Raw genomic sequence first — 24,290 nt, 5'->3', positions numbered from 1 at the left:
AACTTTGAGTTGGTGATAGCCGGAACGAAGATCGATTTTAGAAAAATAGCTAGCACCTTGAAGTTGATCGAAAAGGTCGTCGATTCGAGGGAGTGGATAACGATTCTTGATTGTTACTTTGTTGAGAGCTCGATAGTCGATGCACATACGCATGGATCCATCCTTCTTTTTGACGAATAATATTGGCGCTCCCCATGGTGATGAACTTGGTCGTATAAAGCCTTTCGCGAGAAGTTCGTCCAATTATTTCTTCAGTTCTTTCATCTCGGTTGGCGCGAGGCGATACGGAGCCTTGGCGATCGGAGCAGTACCAGGAATAAGGTCGATCCTAAATTCTACTTCACGATCAGGAGGAATGCCGGGAAGTTCGTCGGGAAATATATCGGCAAAATCAGAAACAACAGGAACGTCTTTGATTTCTTTGGATTTTGTTTCTTCGGTGACATAGGCCATGAATGCTAAGCATCCTTGATTTAAACATTTGTTAGCCCTTATCATGGAGATTAGGGTAACTTGGCCAACCCCTTTATCCCCTTCAATTCGAATAGTTCGTTTATCCGGGGCTCTAAGTTCAACAGTTTGCTATTGCAAAGGATACGAGCATGGTTGTCGGATAACCAATCCATACCCAATACAACATCAAAACCAGCAAGAGTCATGGGTAGCAATTGAATAGGCAAAATGTATCCGGCTAATAAGATTTTTCCGTTTTTTAGGGCTTCGGAAATTTTAATAGTTTCGCCATTAGCGGTCTCGACGCTTAGAGTTTTATTTAGTTTGATTAAAGGTTCGTTTACTAGACTACAAAACTTATAATCTATAAAACTTAAATTGGCTCCTGAATCAAACAAAACTCTAGCATAAGCATTGTTAACAAGGAACGTACCAGTGATGGTTTCCAGCATATCAGCTGCCTTCTTCGTATCAAGGACGAAGACTCTTGCATTGCCCTTCTTGGGCTCGTTCTTCTGACTGCTACCACCCGCACCACCAGTCTTGGGCTTGTTCTTGGGACACTCGAAGCTAAGATGTCCCATCTCTTTACATTTGTAGCAGGTCATCTTTTTCTTCCAATAATCGGCTGTAGCGTGGTCGGGTTTGTGACATGACTCACAAAGTCGTGGAGTTAAATGGCATCTACCCCTATGATACTTTTTACAAATCTTGCATTGTGGGATGCCGGGGTTGAAGCCTGACCTTCGTTGGTCAACTCCCTTACCCTTAAAACGGGTATTCCCTTCCTTCTTCGGGTCTTGTGTTGTCACGACTTTCTTATCCTCTTCTTTATTGCGGATCATTCCACCCATCAAGTATCCAGCTAACTCCATCGCGGAGTCAGCGGTTTGTGGCAAGTGCGATCTCACCATGTCACGAATCTCTCGTGGCAGTCCCCAAATGTAACGAGTAACTTTGTTGGATTCTGGGATGACCAGCTGGGGAACCAAGCGACAATATTCGTGAAATTTCGTGTTATACTCTCGAAGGTTTGTTCCAACAACCTTGTGAGCTAGGAACTTGGTTTGTATTTGGTCCGTCTCATGCATCGGACAGAAGTTCGACATCAACAACTCTTTGAATTCGTTCCAGGTCAATTTGTACATCACCTCCCTTCCTCTACTCATCATCAGCGTGTTCCACCACTCCAGTGCTTCGCCTTTGAACATCAAGGCAGAGTATTGAATCTTTTCCTCGTTAGAACACTTGCTCGTAATCACAATCGTCTCCATCTCTTCGAGCCACCTCACCGTTGTGATGGCTCCCTTGTCACCGTGGAATTCTTTCGGTCCATAATACTTAAAATCTTTAAACGAGCATCCACCAATCTTAAGTTTCTTAAATTCTTTTCTAACGCCTCCATCGGCATTTGACTCATGTTCACTTTCTTCCTCCCGTGAAGGTCGAGTACGGGGTTTAGAAACAGATTTGCGGGAAGGATTTTCAGAATGCGTATGTTTAGTTTGTCTAGATTGGGATCGAAATTCAGATTCTTCTCTAACAGCTATTCTAATCATTTGTTGGATTTGGTTCATATATTTGTCGGGAATTGGTTCCTCTTTCTCAGGATCTTTCCCTTTCACTTCTCGTCTTTCGGCTTCCTTTCGGGAAACCTAGCGATTATCACTTTGTCTAGACATTCTTTATCTTTTATTCTTTTTATCTGAAATTTAACAGATTTCTTTTCTTAATATACAAGTTTATTTATTTCACATTCATATACATATCATAAAATGATATGTATATTATTCTTACAACAAACTCCTATCCTTATTACATATGGTACATATATCACACATATCATACAAACGAAGTTAACAGATAAACTTCATCCCTTAAACACACTATCTTCACCACCATCTCAATCTTCATAAATTTCTTCACCACCTTTGTTAGCTTGTTGCATTTTCGAAGAAGCTTGTCTCCTATCTTCTTCTTTTTTTTTTCATCCAAAGCAATCTTCTTCCTAAGGTCATCAGTTTCGTGTAAGGCTCGGTCCAAATGCTCCTCCTGTGACTAAGGCATGTCAGTCGGATATCCGTATCTTGGAGGTGGGTCGCGGTAACCCATCATCACAACGTCGTAGTGATTCTTGGGATCAGGGAATGGAGTCGCTTCGGATTGGTGATTGAAGAAAGCTTCTGCAGCTTCATTCTGTTCTCGTATCTCGTTAGCTTGTTCTTCAATGGATGGAATCTCGCCTTTGTATGGTGGGAAACTTGATGACGCCTTTCCCATGATTTCATGGAGAAATTTCATGTATGGATCCAAAGAGCCATAGCTTGGGGTGGAGTGTTGTTCTTCCTCCGGTGTGGTTACCTCATTTGGATTGTCCGGATATTCCTCTTCGGGGTCAGTTTCCTCTTCCGGTTCCTCTTCCGATTCTTCTTCGGGTTCCTCTTCGGTCATTGCCGCATGTGAATCTTCTCATATGGCATTATCACTCTCATATGGGTTTCTGAGAGGGTCTGTGACATTCGTCAATTTCAGGTCTCGTTTGTATTCGTTTATCATGTAAACCGACCCATTTTGTAAACCAAAGCTTATGATATAATCAAAATGATGGATTTTATTTTACAATATTGTTTTACACTTGTTGGGTCTTGAAAACATTCTTTTTGGTCTTTAAAACTCCTTAAAATAACTTAAACCAAACTTTGGGGACTATTATTGCCATTTACCAAAAACTTATTTGACCATTTCAACCATCACATGCATCTTTACCCTATTTGTATGAACCATACTCTTACCATTATAAAAGCAAGGCTCCATACACCATTTTGGTTGTTCATCTTCTCCAAAATCTCTCTCAAATCCAAGTATTCATCTTCAACATTTTGTTACTTTGATTTCTTAAGGTCAACTAACTATAGTCTTTCATTTTAACTTGTTCATCTAATATTACTAACACTTGAATATGGTGGTACACCATATATATAATACACACCCCTTGTTTCCTTTATTTGTTACTTCACCGACTCCGGTAGGTTAAGTTTCGAATGTCATAAGGCAAGGCTTCATGGAGGACTTCGTGTTCTTGATATATATTTACACACACATAACTTATTATACATATCACTTATGACTAACTTCTAACCCTTTTTAGTTTGTTCATCTTATTTACAAGTTCCATGGTGTGGGTTAGTATAAGACTAACCTCGGTTTAACCGAAACTAGTCCAAACCGGAAACCGAACTTTTGTTTACTAGTTTTGTTAAAATAGTTGTTTAAACATGTTTATTGCTAGATTTGAGTTTCAAAAATCATTTTTACAAGTTCTTTGATATTAAGCATATGGAATCCATCTATGAACTCGTTGGGAGATGGAAACCGAACTAAACCGAAACTTTTGCTTAAAAGACTTGTAGTTAACTTTTTATTTGTAAAATTTAAGCTTTCTTCATTTATAAACCAATATACAAGTTCTATGATATTTGGGCATGTAGAAACCATCTATGAACTATTTGTGAGATGGAGACCGAACCAAACCGAACTATACCGACTTTTACTCGCATAAGACACACAAGTGTGTTTTTAGCTCTCAAGACTTGTATATTTCTTTAAAAATAGTTTACAAACTGATTTTAATTATTTTCTTAAGTACTTGGAATTGTTGGATCCAACTTGATCTCATCACATAGTTTGGACCGACAAAACCGAACACTCGCTTAACGTGCGTTGTTAGTTCTAAACAATAGATCTACATACTTGGTTAAGTGTTAGTATATTTTAATGAGTTATCTCATAACAATTAATATGCTGGAAAGTTGACTTTGGGTTTGACAATTTAAGACCCGAATCGAAAACCCGAACACTCGTTAAAAACCCGTTTTAGTATCTTTGTCCCAAAGGAACTTGCATTTTAGCATTTTTCCCACCTTATTACTTAACATTGGTTAAGTAAATATTAAGGTTAGATACTTTAACCCGGTTTCGAGCAAACTTACATTTTTAAAGGATTGTTATTATAAATTATTAAATAGTTACATTTTAAACCTTGAACTTTAATTGTTTACTTTTTGCAACAATTATTTTATTTAAAGATCTTCAAGACAACCATTCTAAATCCAAGATTTTATTGTCATTTAGGCCTTGCTCGTTAAACTTCATCCATCCGGTTATTCATCTTTTACCAATCAAGTTTTATACTTGAACGTGAGTAACTTCAAACCCCGTTTTCTATCTTTTGTTTTGGGGTGACATTTCATACTTATTCAAACCAAATGCTTTATACTTGAGTCTTAAACCACAAACGTTGTTGTATACTTTACTTGAATAATTGCTCGATTTGGTGTTCTATGCTTATATGCCTATGTGTTTATCGCTTTCGGTTGGTGGAATCTATAAATCCTAGACTACTTGGCATCCCCTTGTAGCAAGGTGTCGTTAACGTAATGCAATTAACGATATTCTATTAAATCCTAGACTACTTGGCAATCCCTTGTAGCTAGGTGGCACTAACGTAATTCTATTAGCGATTGTCAATTTATCCAAGTTTATAGCTATTATTTATGGTTTTGTATACTAGTTTGTGGCTTTTCATACTATATATCTATTGTTCAAACTTATGAATTGCTCACCAACCTTTGTGTTGGCAACTTTATTTTATGAAATGTTACAGGTTTGCATCTAGGTTGATTATGGAGTTCGGTGAAGAAAATGACACAAATACCGTTAGGATATTAGCAAAAATGAACAATATTTGATTTGCTATATTTTGTTGTATTTGTCTTATGAATATTTGGTTATGTGACATTTTCGATGTTGTGAAATGAAATGAGTTTGTTAAATATTGTCGCTTTAAATAGTGTCATGCGCTTATGGGAAATCGTTACACCTCGGCATGTTCCGCCGCCTTTGGTCGGGGTGTGACAGGGTCCTTCCTTGTTGACACGAGAATTAGCAGTATCCATAGTTGAAGTGCCGGTATGCCACCTTCGTTGATCGGAGTGGCATTGCATCCAGTCGGGATGAATAAGATTTTGGTTCCTCCTTGATCGGTATATTGGAGAGGAAAGCGTATGAAGGATGTGGATTTGGTGGGTAATGTGTTGAACCTCCAGATGGTTGATAAGTGGGAATTTCAGTAGGATGATACGTCGGTATTTCGGATGGTTGGTACATTGGAAGGCTTGTTGGATGATAGCTGGAGTGTCTTGGTGCTTGGTATGTTTGATGTGGAGTGTTATCTAGATGGTAGATTGGACTTGGATTGGGGTTTTGGTTATGTTCTTCGTTGAAGAATGATTCAAAGTAATCCTTGCTCATGATGTCCTTTGGAAACTTGTAGTATTTCCTCGCTCTTCTTACCTCATTATCATAATACCCCATTAAATTCTCGTAAGACATCTTGATAGGTAGTTTAGATTGAGGAGAGGGAAAGAAAGGGTTACCAACCAATCTTATCCCTATTCAAATAAACAAACAAATATTTCCTATGCTTGGATCGAAGCTTGGTTATTGTTTTAAGATACCCAATTCGCTAAGATCGATGGCTCTGATACCAACCTGTCATACCCCCATTCTAGGCCTAGGAGTATGATCAATAGTTGGTACCACATTTGTAAATATATCAGAGTAGCGGGTTAATGAGGAAAACTTTATAAAAACATGTGGATTAATATATAAAAATATTTACAACAAAAAAGACGAGACGAAAGTCTCGTTTAGTTTTATTTGCTTATATGTTTTACAAAACCACCATATTTTAATATTTACATAAAATTATCTGAGCCATCAGATTCTTGAGCTTCTTCGTCTTTCAACCTCTATTCCTGATTACCTGCAAAATGTTATAAAAATACGTCAGCAACGAATGCTGGTGAATATGCTGACGCTAAAAATATTTTCTTTACTTAATTACCCTCCAGACCACGTAAGCCTCGCCCCATCTTGGCTTAGGAAAAATCAAGTTAAACAATCATCATAAACTCGAGTCTCTACACTAGATCACCTCAGCAAAACACCACAGCTTTTCGACACACTTAGGTACCATAAATATACACAAGGTCATTCTCACTCGGACATACTTTGGTCCGGCCCATCGTGGCTGGAGGTCGTGACCAGGCGTGGTGTGATGTGCCCACCGCATACCACATATGTAAGGATCCAGACAAACGTATACCGCAGCCTGAGGGCTAGGTTTATACTCTTATTTACAATGTTTTTAGAGACACGTAGCCTCATGTAAAGTTTTACACATAACACGTTTGTTTGTTTGAAAAAAAGTTTGTAAAAGTGGGGCGTATTCATCTTTTCAATGGGATCGGCTTCCGACACCGTCCGTGAGTCTTTCCTTCACTATCTCGCACCTATAGTACGAGTATAACTTTTGTTAGTCGGATACACGATCCGGCTTAAGACCTTTAGTCTTATTTATCTCGATGAACCTTTAGTTCATTATTTCTTTTTACTTTAAAACCTTTAGTTGAAAAGTAATATTTATAAACCTTTGGTTTATTCATAAAACCCGACGTTTCTTCTTTATTAAGAAACGTATTTTCTTTCTTTATTATTTAAGTATACTCATTATACTTAAATAATATATTTCATAACAAAGAATAATCTTATATATATTCATATATATATTTTATCTTTCTTTTCTTTATTTTCTTTGTTATATCTTTCTTTGTTTATCGAGAATAATATCGACTTGGGGTATTAAGCCTTTATAATATTTTATTATTATTTTGGTCGGGTATTATGGCTACCTTGCTTGGCTTAAAAATACCTTAGACACTTGGGCAGTACTTCGACGCCGCTTGATCTATCACCCTTTCCACACTTGGCACGCTTATCGAGACACCAACACTTCTCAGCACGCACTTCGAGATAATTGTCGGGACGTCGGGGCAGCACCTCCTTCTTGTTTGAAACGTCGTCGGGGAATGGCACGAATATCGAGACAATAGCACGGTTATCGAGGAATCGGGGTACGTAAAACGAGGAAGATCGATGGCACGAACTTCGAGGCTTAGAGAGAGAGTAGTGAGAGAGTAATGTGTATGTTTTGGTGTGAGGGAAGTGAAGACCCGAGGCTGCTATTTATAGACTTGATTTTGGTCCCCATGGCACTACGCGATGGGTTCCTTGGCAAGCCCATCGCGTAGCGCGATGTAGGCTTGCTTAGTTATAGCGTAGACCTGCCACGTGGTGACACGTGGCAGGCGCCGCTCCACGTGGCGATGTGTTGCCACGTGGTGACACGTGGCGGCATACGTTGCCACCGTGTGCCGCGATGGGGCTTCCTTCTGATCTATCGCGTAACGCGATGGGTTAAAATTTCAGAATTTACATTTTAGCCCTTGAAGTTTGGAAATTGGCAAAATTGGTTCCTGGACTTTAGAAACTTGACATTTTTGGCTCGATATTTATGTGATGTTACAATTATCCTAAAAACTAAATTACCTAAATTTGATGGGATAATCATCCTTAGAATCTTTAGAATTTGAAATTGATTGATCATGATAAATTTGTTGTCATTAATATTCTGTATATGACAAACTTTATATTGATTTTATATTTTACAAATAAAAATTGTATAATCAAGTAACATATATATCTGGAAATTAAAATATAACAAAATGATTTGTTTCGTTTCATATGAATGTAATTTCTAGAAAAATGTCAAAGACGTTCTAACCTTAAATCATGTTCAAATTACAATGATTATACAGAGTTAACAGAATATTAGAAAATTTAAAGTTGCATAAAGTGAATGTAGTGATTCTTATTTATAATAGTTAAAAGTATTAAATTAGAAATGTTTATATTTTAAATACTAATCCCGTGTTATTGGTTAATTTATGGGAAGTTGTTGGAATATTTAACTAATTGATATATATTTTAACAACTTATATAAAAAGAGACGCAAATATTTCAGATGTTATGGAAGCATGATAAATGACTTTTAATCGTATTAACTATTTTTTTTTAAAATTAATGTGAAAATGAAATATTTATTTCTATTAAGTTACATTATAAGTAAGATATGAATTTTCGTGAATTTTTATAAACTTTAATAATAAATGTTATAACTGTATTTTTTTAAAAAAAGAATTATGTATAACTTTATTATTTTGAATATAAACCATAATAAACACTTTAAATATGTATTAACCAGCAGGTAAAACTAACATTACCCTAGTTCGTTATATTTGTATAAAAATAAAGTCTATAAGTTAATATAATATTGAAATTATGTAATAATTGATGAAAACGATATCCTAGGTTTCAATACCTCAAATGTTTTTTGAAAAACGAAAATAGTGGAATGAGAATGAAACAGATGTTTTGGTTTAACGTTTTGAATGCTTTTAGTAAGTAATTTGTCTTAAAAGGTATATTAAATTAAATATATTTAAATGCATAAAAAAGTATAAATCAAGTCATAAAATATATATTTGAAAACCATTTTGGTCTGAGTTATGAAAGAAAATATTGAAAATTTAATATTGATATTTTTATTGCTAAAACTCTTTATACTACACAAAATGACATAAACATATAAAGATGACAAATAATTCATATAGTAAATCGTTATACATATGGATTATAATTATAATGCTCAAGATATATATATATACATATATATATATAAAAGGTATTTTTCATGTTTGCAATAATTATACAAGATGTTTCAAGAAAATTAAGAAAAATACACATTTTCCTGAGTTCAAATGCGTATGAGAAAATTTTAAATTCAAATTTGAAACCAACCTTATGTAAAAAAATATGCATTGATGCTCGAATCCAAGTTTAAAAACAATTCGTAGTTTACCATACAAATCCAAATTCTTCGGCAATGATGCACTTTATTTTCTTTAATTTGCAATTAGGCGTGACTTTAAAAGTTTATTTTAACAGGCCCTCAACTTCAATTTTGATATTTTCTTATTTCTTATTTCACAATTAATGTTAATAAATGCATCGATTAGGATTTACATTTAATAAAATTATTGAATTTATATATTGAAATGGCTTAAAATATAAGAACCATATATTGAAATGACTTAAATAATAAGGACCATATATTGAAATGAGTTGAAAAAAATGTGAGGATGACTAGAAGATTGACAAGTGACAACAATGTGTAGTCTTTTATTAGAATAGATAGATAATATTACTTCAACTAAATAATAACATTAAATCTTGACTAAGTCGGTAACGCTTAAACATATATATTCAAACGCGTTCTTGATATTCTGTTAAGTGTGTGACCCTATAGGATCATATGTCAATAATAACGTTGTCGTATGTCGTGTATTGGGCGTATAGTTCCAACAAAAGAAACGTCAACTAAATAAAGCCAAAACTATGCATCTAAGGTAAAATCCATGTCCAAAGTTTTGATCTAAAATTCGTTGTAAATAAATTTCTCAATAATGTATTATTATTAATGGTAGATTTCTTTATCATAATTGATATATTACCAGTATTTTGGACCCGTGCTTCGCAACGGGAATGTTAAACCGGACAATAAAAAATATATAAAAACATTAAACCATGAATGCATGTGAATTCAGTCGGTGTCGGGTTATAGAATTAGAACTAAACCCGTCAATGACAAAATACATAAAGTATCATATGTAGAACCAAAAACCCGGCACGTTAAAGCTGCAAGCCGAATCGATTTTAATTGGTGTCAACAGTACAGACAATAATTCGTAAACATATATTGATACGCAAAAAAAACATACTTTAAGTGTGCGGTATCAAACATAGAAACACTGATAAAACCCCATGTGACGACGTGGTATTTGTAATTATAAAAAAGTTTCAGTCATTTTAAAGATGAATTATAAGAAATATGAAAGCAAACTTTAAGATAATCGTTTAACCAACAAATAAAATATGTAAAAACGACACTCGTCCAAATTGAAGGTTCAAAAATATAGTTTTAAAATATTATAATTAGTAAAAAAAATAAAGTAAAATAAACGAAATAAAACCATTTGATAGTGCAAAAGGAATATACAAATAACAAATACCAATAAACTAAATGTTGAGTAATAAAAAGATAAAAGACACTAGTGGTTGTGGTTGTGCCCTTTACAGGAAAATGAATAGGAATTTTCTGAGAACTAAATCTCCCTTTTAATATATATAATAATTGGTAAATAAAGCCAAACTATGCATCGTTGTTTTTTTCCTGATTGAACACATAAATAGGTCCTATTGATTTGCAGGTTTGTTCGTTCCTGACTGTCTTTCAGATTCAATTTTCTTCAAAAATTTTATTCAAAGATTATGTTTTCTTTGAAAGAAACTGATTTGGTTATATAGTTTGTTGATTAGGCTGGCATTTTTCTATGTCAATGGTTAACTTGTATTTAGGTTTATCAGAATAACATATTTGTTGCTAGCATCATATACTGTCAATACGAAATAAATATTATTTAAAAAGTTACACGGTTAACCAACTATATTTTTACATAGGCATAATCGTCCTCTATACCGCCTAGGGCATGGAATACATAGAGCCAGAAGCTAGAAGCTGTATTTGCGCACCGACATGTGTAGTCTAAAGGTGCGCAAATCGGTCATAGAAATTGGTTATTATTCATTTGTAGTTATATATATGTGTTTAATTAATGCCAAATTTGATTAACTATTGCTTATATATGTTTTGATGAGACGTGTAGTTTTTTGTTTCAGTTGTGTTCTGCTATATAATTTCTGTTACACACATTTAATTTCATCTCCAACTCTCCAAGAAGTTTCGTGTACGGGTAATTCTCAATCTCTTATGGGAAATATTAATTTATTTGATGTATATTGCAAATCTTGTTGATGCATATATAATTCTTTATTTTTATATATACTTTTTATTCTGCTCAACTTCAAGAATATGTTTTGTTAAATCAAAGATTTGGCTCAAATGGATATTATGTCCAACCACCAACTGTCTGCTCAGATGTTCAACTGTTTTGATGTATTTGACACTGCAATTTCTTTTGGTGGTTACAAGATGAGTGGGTAAGGTAGAGAAGGGAATTTATACAGCCCCAATACCTGCAAGTTAAAGATGCTACTCTATTTCAGAATCCAACATTGCTTTACTTCTCTTAAGTTTGTATCTTTACAAATGTTAAGGAGATTTTAATAATTATGTTATATAGACAATGAAATGCTGAATCCGTTTCAGTTTTCAGTTATCGCCCTCTAAATTAATTATCACTTTATCATTGTTAATTGTTAATTGTTATTCTATACATGCAAATAATGATCTTGCTACTAACAGTAAATATTTTTTGCTCTTTGTTTAGTCTTATAAGAGATTCTAGCTTTATAAATTTGTTTAGTGTATGTCAAATTATATAACGAGAGGACTGATAATCTAATAGAAATTGAGTATTGTTTTGTAAATTTTCACCACCATAGAGTGGGTCCCTACTAGTACAATTAATAAAGCTAAAGAAAAGATGGGCAAAAAGGAAAAGATGTTATAACTGGATGCTCTTAGATTTCGTGAAATAAAACATGGAGTAGTGGGCCGGAAAATACGGTTATGTTTTTGACCCATCTTACTCCCTGTGGTCGAATTTGACCAAAACCAAAAAATGAAGCTATATCAGTGAAACTTACTTTGGTCGGCTTGGACCGTGCCAAATGATTCACGTGAGGTATTTTCATTGAAAAAACTAGGAAATGATTGTGAAAGCATAAGAATGAATGTTGCATTGGTTAACATATTAAATGGTCCAGATTTATTTATTTATGCAATGTAAACTTTGAAGCGTAAGGTGCCATCCATTGAAGCACAAAAAATATTATAAAGTATAGGCATATTAAACAACCTGGGCAGGTCAAACTTGTGGGTCAACCAACACCTTTTTTTTTTCTTTCTGATACTTGTTTACATAATGCAACATGTACGAGTACCTTCTTGCTTGCTTTGCGGACCTGGTTTTGGAGAACCAATATTATTTTATCCGATTAGTAAGACGGAGGTTCGTTGTTTAGTTGATATCCTGGGCGAAAATGTACATGTACCTTCAATTACCAATGGGTAAATTGGTAACTACCTCTAATTAAACTATTGTTGATCCACATGTATTCAGTTCACTGATCACTATCCTCAGTTACTTTTTGTGTGTGGTTAGAAATTTAAAATTGGTTTTTATATTGGAAACATTAAATCATGGTTGGTTTACGCGAATATTCAACTGCAAATTGGTTTTCATATCGGAAACATTAAATCATAGTTAGTTTTTTTTAATCTAATCTGGATTAAGGGAACCGTGCTTGATTCATAGACCTGAAACTGAAATGAACCGTAGGTTTGTTACCGGTTCGTAACACCACATACTTTGACATCGAAAAATTATCTAAAGCATTTGATGTGTTCTGTCGACACACATGGGCATGAATACTTTTAATTAGTTTTACTAAAAATTAAGTCTATGGTAGTGTCTAAGTTAATTAAGTCTATAACAAATACGTCATCGCCAATAGTCTAAAACCCTCATACGACCCCGTTGCGAAGCGCGGGCTGTTATGCTAATATATTACATACATACGTAGTGTGTGTTGAGTGTATTTGGTGCCTGAGGCAACACTTGCAGAGTATTCTTCAGACAATGGTCAAACATTACCCACTGACCCGTCACTTTTCGCCTTATCGGACAACCATGGGGAAATATAACAACTTGGGAACGACTCTTGGCAAACCTTGCTGAAGATGCTCTTAAACCGTTTGTGGATGCTTTAAATTAAATTGGTCTAAGTCAAAGTTTTGTGAGATTGTCTTATTTATGTTTTGTTAGTTTTGGTGTAGAAGATCTCTTCGAGTTTTTTGATTTTGACTAAGTCAAAGCACAACCTTGGTGTGACTTTTGTAAGGATGGACATACACAATATTGGTGATATAAACGTCAGCGAGCCAGCACCACCTAACGAAATCAGAATCATCAATAAATGGATACCACATGCAAAACAAGACCTATGCTATCTATTTGTTGATGTTCATGTACGTGTAACATGTAAATTTGCCATATAATTAATCTTTATACTAATATTATTTATTATATTTGAAGCATGTTTTTTTTGTTTATTTAACGTTTTGGATTGGTTAGTGTAAGATTTTCATCCATAATCTGGTCCCACAATGCGCACGCTGATTCTAAGATGAAACATTTCTTTTGTAAAACATTCTCTTTATCAAAGTTATTCTCAACCATGTGATAAGCATAGCAAAGAGTGGATTCTCTTTCAGCATCATCTATCTTACAAGAGCAAAATTTCATCTTATTATCCAATAATGATAAGTAAATAATAATAATTCATGATTAGAGTTTCATTAGTTTTGTCATCGCATACTCAAACATAATGGTTAGTAAATAAAACGAGTAAACTATGTATTGAATAAACACAAAAAAGGCCAAATTTAACAAAAACTCTTATAAAATTAAAATTAAGATACAATTACATTAAAAATAATAACAATAATAATTAAAGCTTAGAGTAAAACCCCTACCAAAGCAAACACCAGGTTGCTTTTGAAACCCTAATCGAATTCAAAATTCAAAATTCAAAAGTCGCGCACTCCCTCCTCACACGACTTTGTTTTTGGATATTCGCATGAAAAGAAATATTGAATCGCAGGAAGATTTTGCGAGCGAGCTTCTCCGTCTAAAGTTAACGCTGCTGAGTGGTCATCAGGAACAAACCTCAATATTATTATTTTTATAATTTTATCGTTTTTTTACCTTCCCATTTTATTATGTTTTTACATCAATTTGTTTTTTTATTGAAAATTTCCATTTGAAGAGCTGAACAGAACAGAGTGGGAATGACTTTTGATATTCTGTAATCTATAAAAAATCGTTGTTGATGGTTGGTTAATTAGAATTTACAAAATAATAACTAATATTTGTAGTTGGTATTATTATATGGTTATATTTGCTGAGAAAAAATGTAATACGCTAATGCCTTATCGTTCAAAACGTACGTGACATCTGGGAGCGTCGATCTATACCTTCGATTCACTTGCGTTCAGTTGAGAAGATTCCGTATATTTTCAGCAAGAAGGGTACGATTGTCGTTTTGATAAGTAATCTAATTTTAGTAATTTCCGTATAAACGGTTACGATCATGATATTTAGCTTAATCAAAGTCAATTTCTTTATACGAACCAATTTTGTACATAACTCAAATCAATTGAGTTTACAAACCACTTTTCAACCAAGTTTTGATCTAGGGTTTTGAAATGGAAGACGATCGCGAATGTAAGTTTTTGCTTTATTTGAACTAATTGACATTAGTTGTATAGTATGTTTTAATCGGACATGGTTCTGCATGTTAGTGTTCTATGACAATTACATGATAGTTGATTCGTTTAGTTTGCGAGCATGTTACGAGCGAGTTCACATGATAGTTTTTTGAAGTTTAGAATACGATCGTATTTACTAGCGTGTTAGCATGATTGATTTTGATGTTTTTTAACATGAGCGTATTACGAGCGTGTTAACATGATTTCTTTTGATGTTTTAGAATATAAGCGTTTTACGAGCGTAACATGCTAGCGTTGAGTTTGATATTCATGTTTATTCGTGCTATTTGTATGAGCTGTATTACGAGCGTGTTAACATGAATTCTTTTGATGTTTAGAATATGAACATTTTACGAGTGTAACATGCTAGTGTTGAAGTTGAAGTTGAAGTTGATATTCATTTTTATTCACGCTATTTGTATGAGTGTTTCATGAGCGTATAATATATGTATTTATTTATGTTTTTTTTCCAGATAATGCAAGTGTTTTAGTTGAAGATCAAAAGAATGATATTATTCTTGAAGTTGCTTCTTCTTACAAACTTGTTAAAGGAATGAAGCTTTCCTCAACAGATGAAGCATTTGATTTTTATAGTGAATATGCTAAGAATGCTGGATTTGGGGTTCGCAATGGTGGATCGTACATGCATGATGGGGTACTTAAGACCAAGTATTTTACATGTTGTAAAGAAGGTCATAAGCCAGCAAAAAGTTATGATTCGAAAGATGATTATAATGAATCAAATAAGCCATATTATAAAAGGAGGAAAATGCCTACAAGGTTGTAAAGCACATCTACAGTTAAAATCTATGGACGGTGTAATGTTCGAAGTACATGATTTTGTTGAAGGCCATAATCATAGTATGGTAGCAGATAGTGATATGCAGTTTGTTCGATTAGCGAGGAAGTTAACACTTATCCAAGAGGAAACCATTTATGAGTTGTTTAATTTGAACTTGGGACCTGTTAAAGCGTTCAATCTTTTGAGAACACAGTATGGTGGTTTTGAAAATGTGGGTGCAACTAAAGATGACTGTAAGAATTTTAAACAAAGTTTCAATTGTTTTATTGGAGAGTATGATGCTGAGATGATTGCTCAGAGATTGTGTGCGAAGAAAACATTTTCATCTGCATATTTATTTGAATATGATTTTAATTACAATGGTGAGTTAATTCGTGTTTTTTGGGCCGATGAGATTTCAAAGAGTAATTATCTTGCATTTGGGGATATTATATCTTTTGATGCTACATTTAAGACTAATAAGTAAGTTATTGATCCATACAGTTGCAATATAAAATTCTTGTATTTAGTTTTTGTGTTTTCGTATGTATAAATATCTATCTATATTATATATAAAGGAAGAGTGATGGGTACAAACGTCTTCTCATAATTACATGCGAAAGGACAAAACCGACATTTCATAATAGGGCAAGAAAAGTAATTTGTCAATGTATCCATCAATTCTTAAAGCTTTTAGTACAACATATGAAGCTTCACTTTTTGTGAGATTACCCTTCAATCCTCTAGAAAACAAAAGGTTATAGTTTAAATATGTTGTTGTTATTATTATTATTATTATTATTATTATTATTATTATTATTATTGTGACTATCCACATTCTTAACTCCCATGTTTCATTATGTTTCTATTAACTTTGTTAGCTTATATATAGTGGCTTCTTGTTCTTGTATTAGATATACATACATATATATCAATGACTAACAACCTCCCTTTTCTCTAGTTATCATGCTCTCTATACACTATTTCTCTAGGTTCGAAGAATGTAATAAGGAAATGTTGAGGCGATTTGGGCTAAGGAAGAATATGCTATATAATGCATGAATATTGTGAATACTCGGACTAAATTAACCACACTTTTGGTAGTGTCGGAAATTTGTAAAATTCATTGTGTTGGTTTACATCAACTGGCGGCTTGAGATATGATATATGTAATACAATCTAGATGTTGTGAGATTATTATTATTAAAATTGTAATGCATATGAAGGAACATTATTATTATTATTATTATTATTATTATGTGTGTAAAAAGCCCCAACCTATTAATAATACATTGATTGATTGATGATATACAAGTAAATAAGTAAGCAATGAATTGAATTAAATTGAATTGGTAATACATTGAACAAGTAAAGTAAAGTAGATTGAGAGAAGCGACCAGGTTTCTTTAAGATGACGAATGAGATGTTGATTTGAGGCATCGAATTTAGACTTTTGTTTGTCTATAAATTTGTGAACTTTGATTATATGGATTGTTAGTATTATGCATATTTAATTGCATGTAATATTGTTAGAAGTTTTAGAAGATAGGGAGTCTAAAGTGAGTAATGACATTAAAGCTGTATAGTGCTATTTGATTATTGCTTCCACTGCTTAATATATTCTAACAACAATTAGATTCAATTCCGTCAAGCTATTAAAATCAAACCAGCACATTACCGACTTGGAGTGGGAGAAATGAAGTCGGTTCAATTTTTTTAACTTTCTGTTACAGACAGTTCTTGATATATTTTGTGTTTGTTGATGCAGTTTGTGTTTGTTTCTTTTTATCCCTTGTAACGTTGGACTCTTTAATAGTCCAATTTTGTTTTTTTTTTCTTTAAAGTTGGCCTTTATTTGTTTACATATCTAGAATTTAAGGGTTTTATTACTGGAAAATTGGCTTCAAAGATTTTATCCAACAAAAAGGTAAAAACTAACAATATTAGATGTTGTTAACCATATTACCTCATAAAATCTTTATACATTATATGCACTTTAAAATATAAGTTTAATAATATGGGTAGAATAACAAACAATCTATAAGTCAGTTTCAAGTTTCAAATTGTCAAACTATTAAAATCAAACCAGCACATTACCGACTTGGAGTGGGAGAAATGGAGTTGGTTCAATTACTTTCCGTCGCAGACAGTTCTTGGTGTAGTTTGTGTTTGTTGATGCAGTTTGTGTGCTGTTTCTTTTTATTCCTTGTAACTTTGGACTCTTTAATAGTCCGATTTTGTTTTTTTTTTCTTTAAAGTTGGCCTTTATTTGTTTACATATCTAGAATTTAGGGGTTTTATTAATGGAAAATTGGCTTCAAAGATTTTATCCAAAAAAAAGGTAAAAACTAACAATATTAGACGTTGTTAACCATATTACCTCATAAAATCTTTATACATTATATGCACTTTAAAATATAAGTTTAATAATATGGGTAGAATAACAAACAATCTATAAGTCAGTTTCAAGTTTCAAATTGTCAAACTATTAAAATCAAACCAGCACATTATCGACTTGGAGTGGGAGAAATGAAGTCGGTTCAATTTTATTAGAGTTGTTGATATAGTTTGTGTTTGTTGCTACAGTTTTTGTTTGTTTCTTTTTATTTCTTGTAACTTTGGGCTCTTTAATAGTCCGATTTTAGTTTTTTTTTCTTTAAAGTTGGCTTTATATTTGTTTGCATGTCTAGAGTTTAAGGGTTTTATTACTAAAAAATTGGCTTCAAATATTTTCTTAAAAAAAGTAAAAAGTAACAACGAACAACCACGAGTTTCTGATCATATGGATCAAACAAAGGATATTCTACAAAAGGTGACATATTTTTAGTATTTAAAAATAAATGGATTATAGGATAATACATAATTCACACTTATTTTTCATTTGCTCTTAATAGAGGGCTTACCATTTTTAATTCTCAGCTTCCTATGTATTTAAGTTCATAACTTAAAGTTCTATTAAATAAAATAACTCATCATTCTATATTGATGAAATAAAACTCACACTCCATGAAGTCACCAATTAACACCTATTTATGCGTGCATTGAACGTCAACATTTCCTACACTATATAAGTTATTATTACCCTTACTTTCCTCCAACATCTATGAAACTTACACTCCATGAAGTCACTAATTAACACCAATTTATGCATGCAATGAACTTCAATATTTCCTACACTATATAAGTTATTATTACCCTTACTTTCCTCCAACATCTATGTTCCTTTCTTGCACCACTACAGCCCACGAATATGGCCTGCTTACCTCTCGACATCATAATGTTCTGCATACTAACACGCTTTGATGCCATCGAAGTTGTTAAATGTAGGTCTGTGTGCAGGCAATGGCGTGACATGATATCAACACCGGAGTTTGAGGCTGCTCACTACTCCCGTTCGCGTATTGCAGCAAAGCAAAGACCTATTTTAATACATGATTTCAACTACTCAACTTATTCGATGAACCTGAAACACAACACTTATGGTCCAGAGACAATAATTTCATTCCTGTTCCAGAACGGCCTCACGAGTGTAGAAATACTAGCACACTTGGATGGTTTATTGTGTGTTTGCTTCAACGAAAGCAGTGAGATGGTCCTCTTGTGGATTTGAAGTTTCCTTAATTTTGCACACATTAATCTTTCAATCTGGTAAGCTAAGATAATAGTTAAATAACATATAATATATTGAAGTTTAGGGTGTTGATATTTATAACATAATTGGCGGGCCCAATGTGACTTGAATTAGCATAAACCCATTAGATGTACGATGCCTTTCGCACGCCGGTTGAAAATTATCTCTACAACAATATGTCACACAAGGCAGACTGGATTATGTAAAGAATTGTTTTTTTTTGTTTGGTACAATTGCCTCATGCAATGTTTGCCGTTTTGTTTCTCAATTATTTTTAAGTTTTTGTTAAAATTTATATTTATATGAGTTGAGATAATTTAATAGGTAATATCGGACAACAATGAAAATAGCAGAGGGTCTTTCTTTGTTGCATTTAACTTCTTAAATAGCTTCTCAAACTTTATAAGGTAGCGTTTGATATGAATGAATGAGAGGCGGAATGGAATGGTCGATTATGATGGAATGAAAAAAAATGTGTTTGGCTGGTCAATGGAATGGAATCACCCATTACCATGCCCGTTCCATTCCCTCCAAAATACCTCAAATTCATTTCATCCACCCCACCCCTTGTTTTTTTTTTCATTCCATCCTTCTTTCACACCATATCACATCCAACACCCTCCCACCACTACTACCTATTAGGCTATTACCTTCACACCACCACAACCACCACCACCGCCCGCCACCACCCACCACCGCCTTCACCGCCCGCCACCACCCGCCTCCGCCGCCCCCCACAACCACCACCGCCGCCTACCATCGTCGCCCACCATCGCCTCTATCAACCACCCACCACCACCTGCCATTGTCGCCCACCGCCGCAACCACCAACCGTCGCTCCCAGCCATCACCGCCGCCCGCCACTTACTATTGCCACCACCACCACCCACTATCACTAAGACCTGCCACAACCACCAATCGCTCTCGCCCATCACCACCGCCGCCCACCACCCACCACCACCATTACTGCTCGCCGCCTACCACCACCATCCCACCGCCACTCACTACCATTTTTATTTTATTACCCTTTTTCTAGCTTACCATTAAATAAAAATTCAATAATTCATGTCATTCCTGCATGGTAACCAAACATGTCAATAGAATGGTAATGATCAATTCCATTACCTCGTTCATTCCCTCGCTCATTCCATTCCATCGCCTATTCCATTACCCCATAGCAAACAGACACAAGTGGCATTTTAAACTAAAATATGTAATGTTAATCTACATTTTAACCGTGCAAAGTAATTAATATAATTTGACTATACATTAGACTTAATATATAATTTACGGGTATGGATAGGAAACAGGTTGTTATCAAACCAAGTAACATTGAAATTCATAATGGAAATAAACCGTTTTATGTCACGCTTGCTCAAAATAGAGAAGAGAGAATGACAAAAGTCCACGTTTTCTGTTGGTTTTTAAGCTTTTGAAAACCATTTTCTTTGGTTTATCATTTGGTTGAATAATATTGAACCAAAATATTAAATATAGCTTAATCGTTTTGTTATGTTATAGTTAATTAATTATTAATTCATGTAACTAAAAATATTTGGGTAAGACGTCCATGCGTCCAACAATGGTACATAATGTTATCAAGTTAGTTCATGATCAAGGAAGTCAAGGATAATACTTAAGTTAGTTTACTCTAAACAAAGTTTATGTTATTATTCAATTTAACGGTTCATCAATGTTAATTTATATACTAAATTATATAAAAATATATATACTTATCCGGTTCTTGACTCTGGTTCGACTAATCCAGTTGGTCCTAAGGAAATACCAACAAACACGTTATCGCCAACACCTTAATACGATTCCGCTGCAACGCGCGGGCACTTGTGCTAGTGTTTTTTTAAGTACAGGTACAAGATGGTTTTTGTACCATTCACGGCAATTGATAACCATTGCCATAGTGTGACTGTTGGAGCTGGATTATTAGCTTCTGAAACTATTGAATCGTACACATGGTTATTGCAAAAGTTACTTAAGGCGTTTGGTAGTGCACCGAAGGTTATTGTTACTGATCAAGACCCGGCTATGAAGCAAGCTATTGCATTTGTGTTTCCAAATACAAGGCATAGGTTATATATGTGGCACATCATGAAGAAAGTTGCTGACAAGGTAAATTTAACTGTTTTGATATAACTGTTTCATTAGTTTAAATAATGAGCGTACGAGTGTTTTATCATGATAGTTATTTTGGAGTTTATTGCGTGAGCGTTTTATGAGCGTAACATGATAGTATATTTTGGTCATGAGTGGTTTACAAGCGTTTATATTTGTTTATCAGGTGGGAGCCGATTTATGTAATAACGAAGATTTTAAGCGTAATATATGTGATATTGTGTGGATGGATTCAATTAGTCCTTCTGAATTTGAGGATAAATGGCAGACGATAATGGTTGTGTTTGAGCTTGACAAGAATAAATGACTTACTAATATGTATGAAATCAGATTTGATTGGATACCTGCTTTTTATAGGGACGAACCTTTGTCTGGATTGATGTATACAACAATTTTTTCGGTCAAGCTACAAATTCTCAGTTAACACTAGTTGAGTTTTTCAAATGTTTTGATTTTTGTATGGAAATACAGAGATACAATGGCAGAAGGTGTGATCATGATAGTAGGTACACGTATCCTGAGTTAGAAACCAGAAGTTATCTTGAAAGGGAAGCACTTAGGATATATACAAGATCTATTTTTAATGATGTTTAAGATGGAATGAATGAAACTCTTGGTGGTGTTTCACAATTCGGTGCTTCTGAGGAAGGAGGTTATTTGAGGTGTAAAATATGGGATTTTAATGCGTATGTTCCAGAATTATTGGAGGTACTTATGAGCGTTTAATAAGCGTTTTAGTTTAAAATTGTTTAACATTAAACTTATTAACTTGAGCGTTTTTATTATTTTTTTAGGTTGTGTTTAAGAAGGACAGTGAATTTGGTGAAGAGTCTATTGCGACATGCTCTTGTAAAAGATTTGAACAATATGGTTTATTGTGTCGACATATTTTCTACGTCATGAATATGCATCAAGTTAAGAAATTCCCGAAAAGATATATAAATGATCGATGGAGGAAAGAAGCTGCGATGAATATCAGATAGTTCCAATATCAGAATTTGGTAATGATAAGAACAGGAAGATCAAAGAAATATCAACAATAATAAAATATGCCGGTGAATACCTTATCAACAGTTATGTTGAAAATATCGATGAATTGATAAAAGTGTGAGATGAGATGAATTTGATGATTGAAAAAGAAGACTTAACTCGGTATGAAAGAGTACGTCCATCTAAAAAGGATAGATTTGCTGTTGTTTTAGGATTTGAACAACCATAAGAAGTTATTGTTCGTGTGCCTACTGGAATAAGGAACAAGGGTCGTGGCTCACACAAAAGAGTCAAATCAAAGAAAGAGATAGCCATTAGTCGATCTGGGAAGCGTTATAAGGAGTTTCATATTTGTCACGAAGCTGGCCACAATAGTAGAACTTGCAAAGCATTGCAGCAGAAACAATGAATATTTAGTGAAACGTTTGTTAAGAGTTTTAGTTTGAATGAATGTTTAGATAGAATCAAGCATATGTATAGTGTTTTAGACAGAAAGAGATAGCCATTGGTTTTGGAGAATGTTGGTTTTATAATAACTTTTGTTAGATAAGCGTATGACAAGCGTTTTAGAATGTGAGGTATGTATTGTTTGAAGAATGTGGGTTTTAAAATAACTTTTGTTAGATAAGTGTATGACAAGCGTTTTTAGATATGCATGTAATTTCAACCACAATTTATTTATAAAACACGCGGGTAACACCGCATCAGACCATAGCAAAGTACGATTACAAGATCAGATAAAACAAAAAGAAGACAAAAAACTAAAATTATCAGACCCCATCCTTAGACACCATCACTTCTTGTTCTTGATAATCTCACTCTCAACTTCCTTGAGCTCCATGTTGTTTGACACTGTAGAAACCATGTCAACCAAAGTACCATGCAATGATTTGTAGCATGAAGTCTGTTGTTTCAGGTACTCAACAACTTTTTCCTTGAACTCACTATCTGGTTGCAGCAGGAGTTCGTAATATGCATCAAGAGTTTTGGATTTCTCTTGAATACATAGTTTTGTGATTGAGAAACTTCTCATCTTTCGGCTTCTCAAGACCCAACCTTTCTTTGACTATGCTCTTCACGTATCTATCACACGAATACATTTTTGTATGTTTTGAATGATCTGAATAACAAAACAGATGTTAAATATATAGACATAAAGTTTAATTTTTGATAGTTGAGATAGAGTAATTCAATGTCATTTAATTTGGATGCAGGCTATCATTATCACAAAAATATTTTTTCCAAATAAGTTGTGTAACAACTCGGGTTTTCGAAATATTTTTTTTTATTAAAACTCTGACTCGATTCGATGTTCGGGTTATTTATTTAAACATTACGTTTATTGGGAAGATTATTATTACTATATAACTATTTAATTAATTATATATATTTATAACTTACACATTTTGGCAATTTTAACCAAAAAACTTAAACTTTATCCTTATTTGTACCCATCCCAAAACTCCAGGGTGCTTTTTGTAACTATTGTTATAACCCATTTCACCTAGTTGGATATCCTTATACCAAACCCGTATCCACTTTGTTTTCTTGAACCTGAATTCAAAATTTGTTAACTTGGACCATAATTTTCGTATATTAGTTGTAATTGATCTTGTGTATCATATAATCAAGTTATTTTCGTCCTAACCGACACTATTAGTATGTTAATTAGATCAATTGTGATTCGTTTTTCTTTAATAACCAAACCGACACTCGTTGAATCTTGTTGGACACGAAAACGTTGTTAATAATTCAATTAAACGCAAAGATACGATCCCCTAACCCTCACCGTTCATAGTCCTATAAATAATTGTGTTACTTTCGTCGTTTGATTGCTCGTTCATCACCCCCTCGTAGACAGCTATGTTCTGTTCAATTAACCCTTCTCCCCTCATTGTTCGAGGTAATTAAACGCGTGTTTAGAATCACAATATCATACTCTTTGTTAGCCCAATGGTTGATTTGATTAAATATATCATATTTGATCATAT

General features: G+C 33.8%; 1 protein-coding gene across 1 annotated transcript; it reads left to right on the top strand.

The window, feature by feature from the left end:
- The first annotated feature begins 15,576 nt into the window (after window positions 1-15,576).
- LOC143532031 (protein FAR1-RELATED SEQUENCE 5-like) lies at window positions 15,577-16,035 on the top strand. The gene has a single exon (XM_077027189.1). It carries the CDS (start codon window positions 15,577-15,579, stop codon window positions 16,033-16,035), a length of 459 nt encoding a protein of 152 aa, XP_076883304.1.
- Window positions 16,036-24,290: the final 8,255 nt, after the last annotated feature.

The sequence above is a fragment of the Bidens hawaiensis genome, unplaced genomic scaffold, assembly GCF_021521415.1.
Source record: "Bidens hawaiensis isolate Kalapana, Puna unplaced genomic scaffold, B.hawaiensis_p1.1 tig00000702_1, whole genome shotgun sequence".
Taxonomy (NCBI): Eukaryota; Viridiplantae; Streptophyta; class Magnoliopsida; order Asterales; family Asteraceae; genus Bidens; species Bidens hawaiensis.
Note: the sequence above shows the minus strand (reverse complement) of the source record. Positions and strands in the feature narration are given on the sequence as shown.

What these genes read in the sequence shown, in the direction of transcription:
- LOC143532031 (XM_077027189.1), top strand. Translation starts at nt 15,577, where the DNA reads ATGGACGGTGTAATGTTCGAAGTACATGATTTTGTTGAAGGCCATAAT.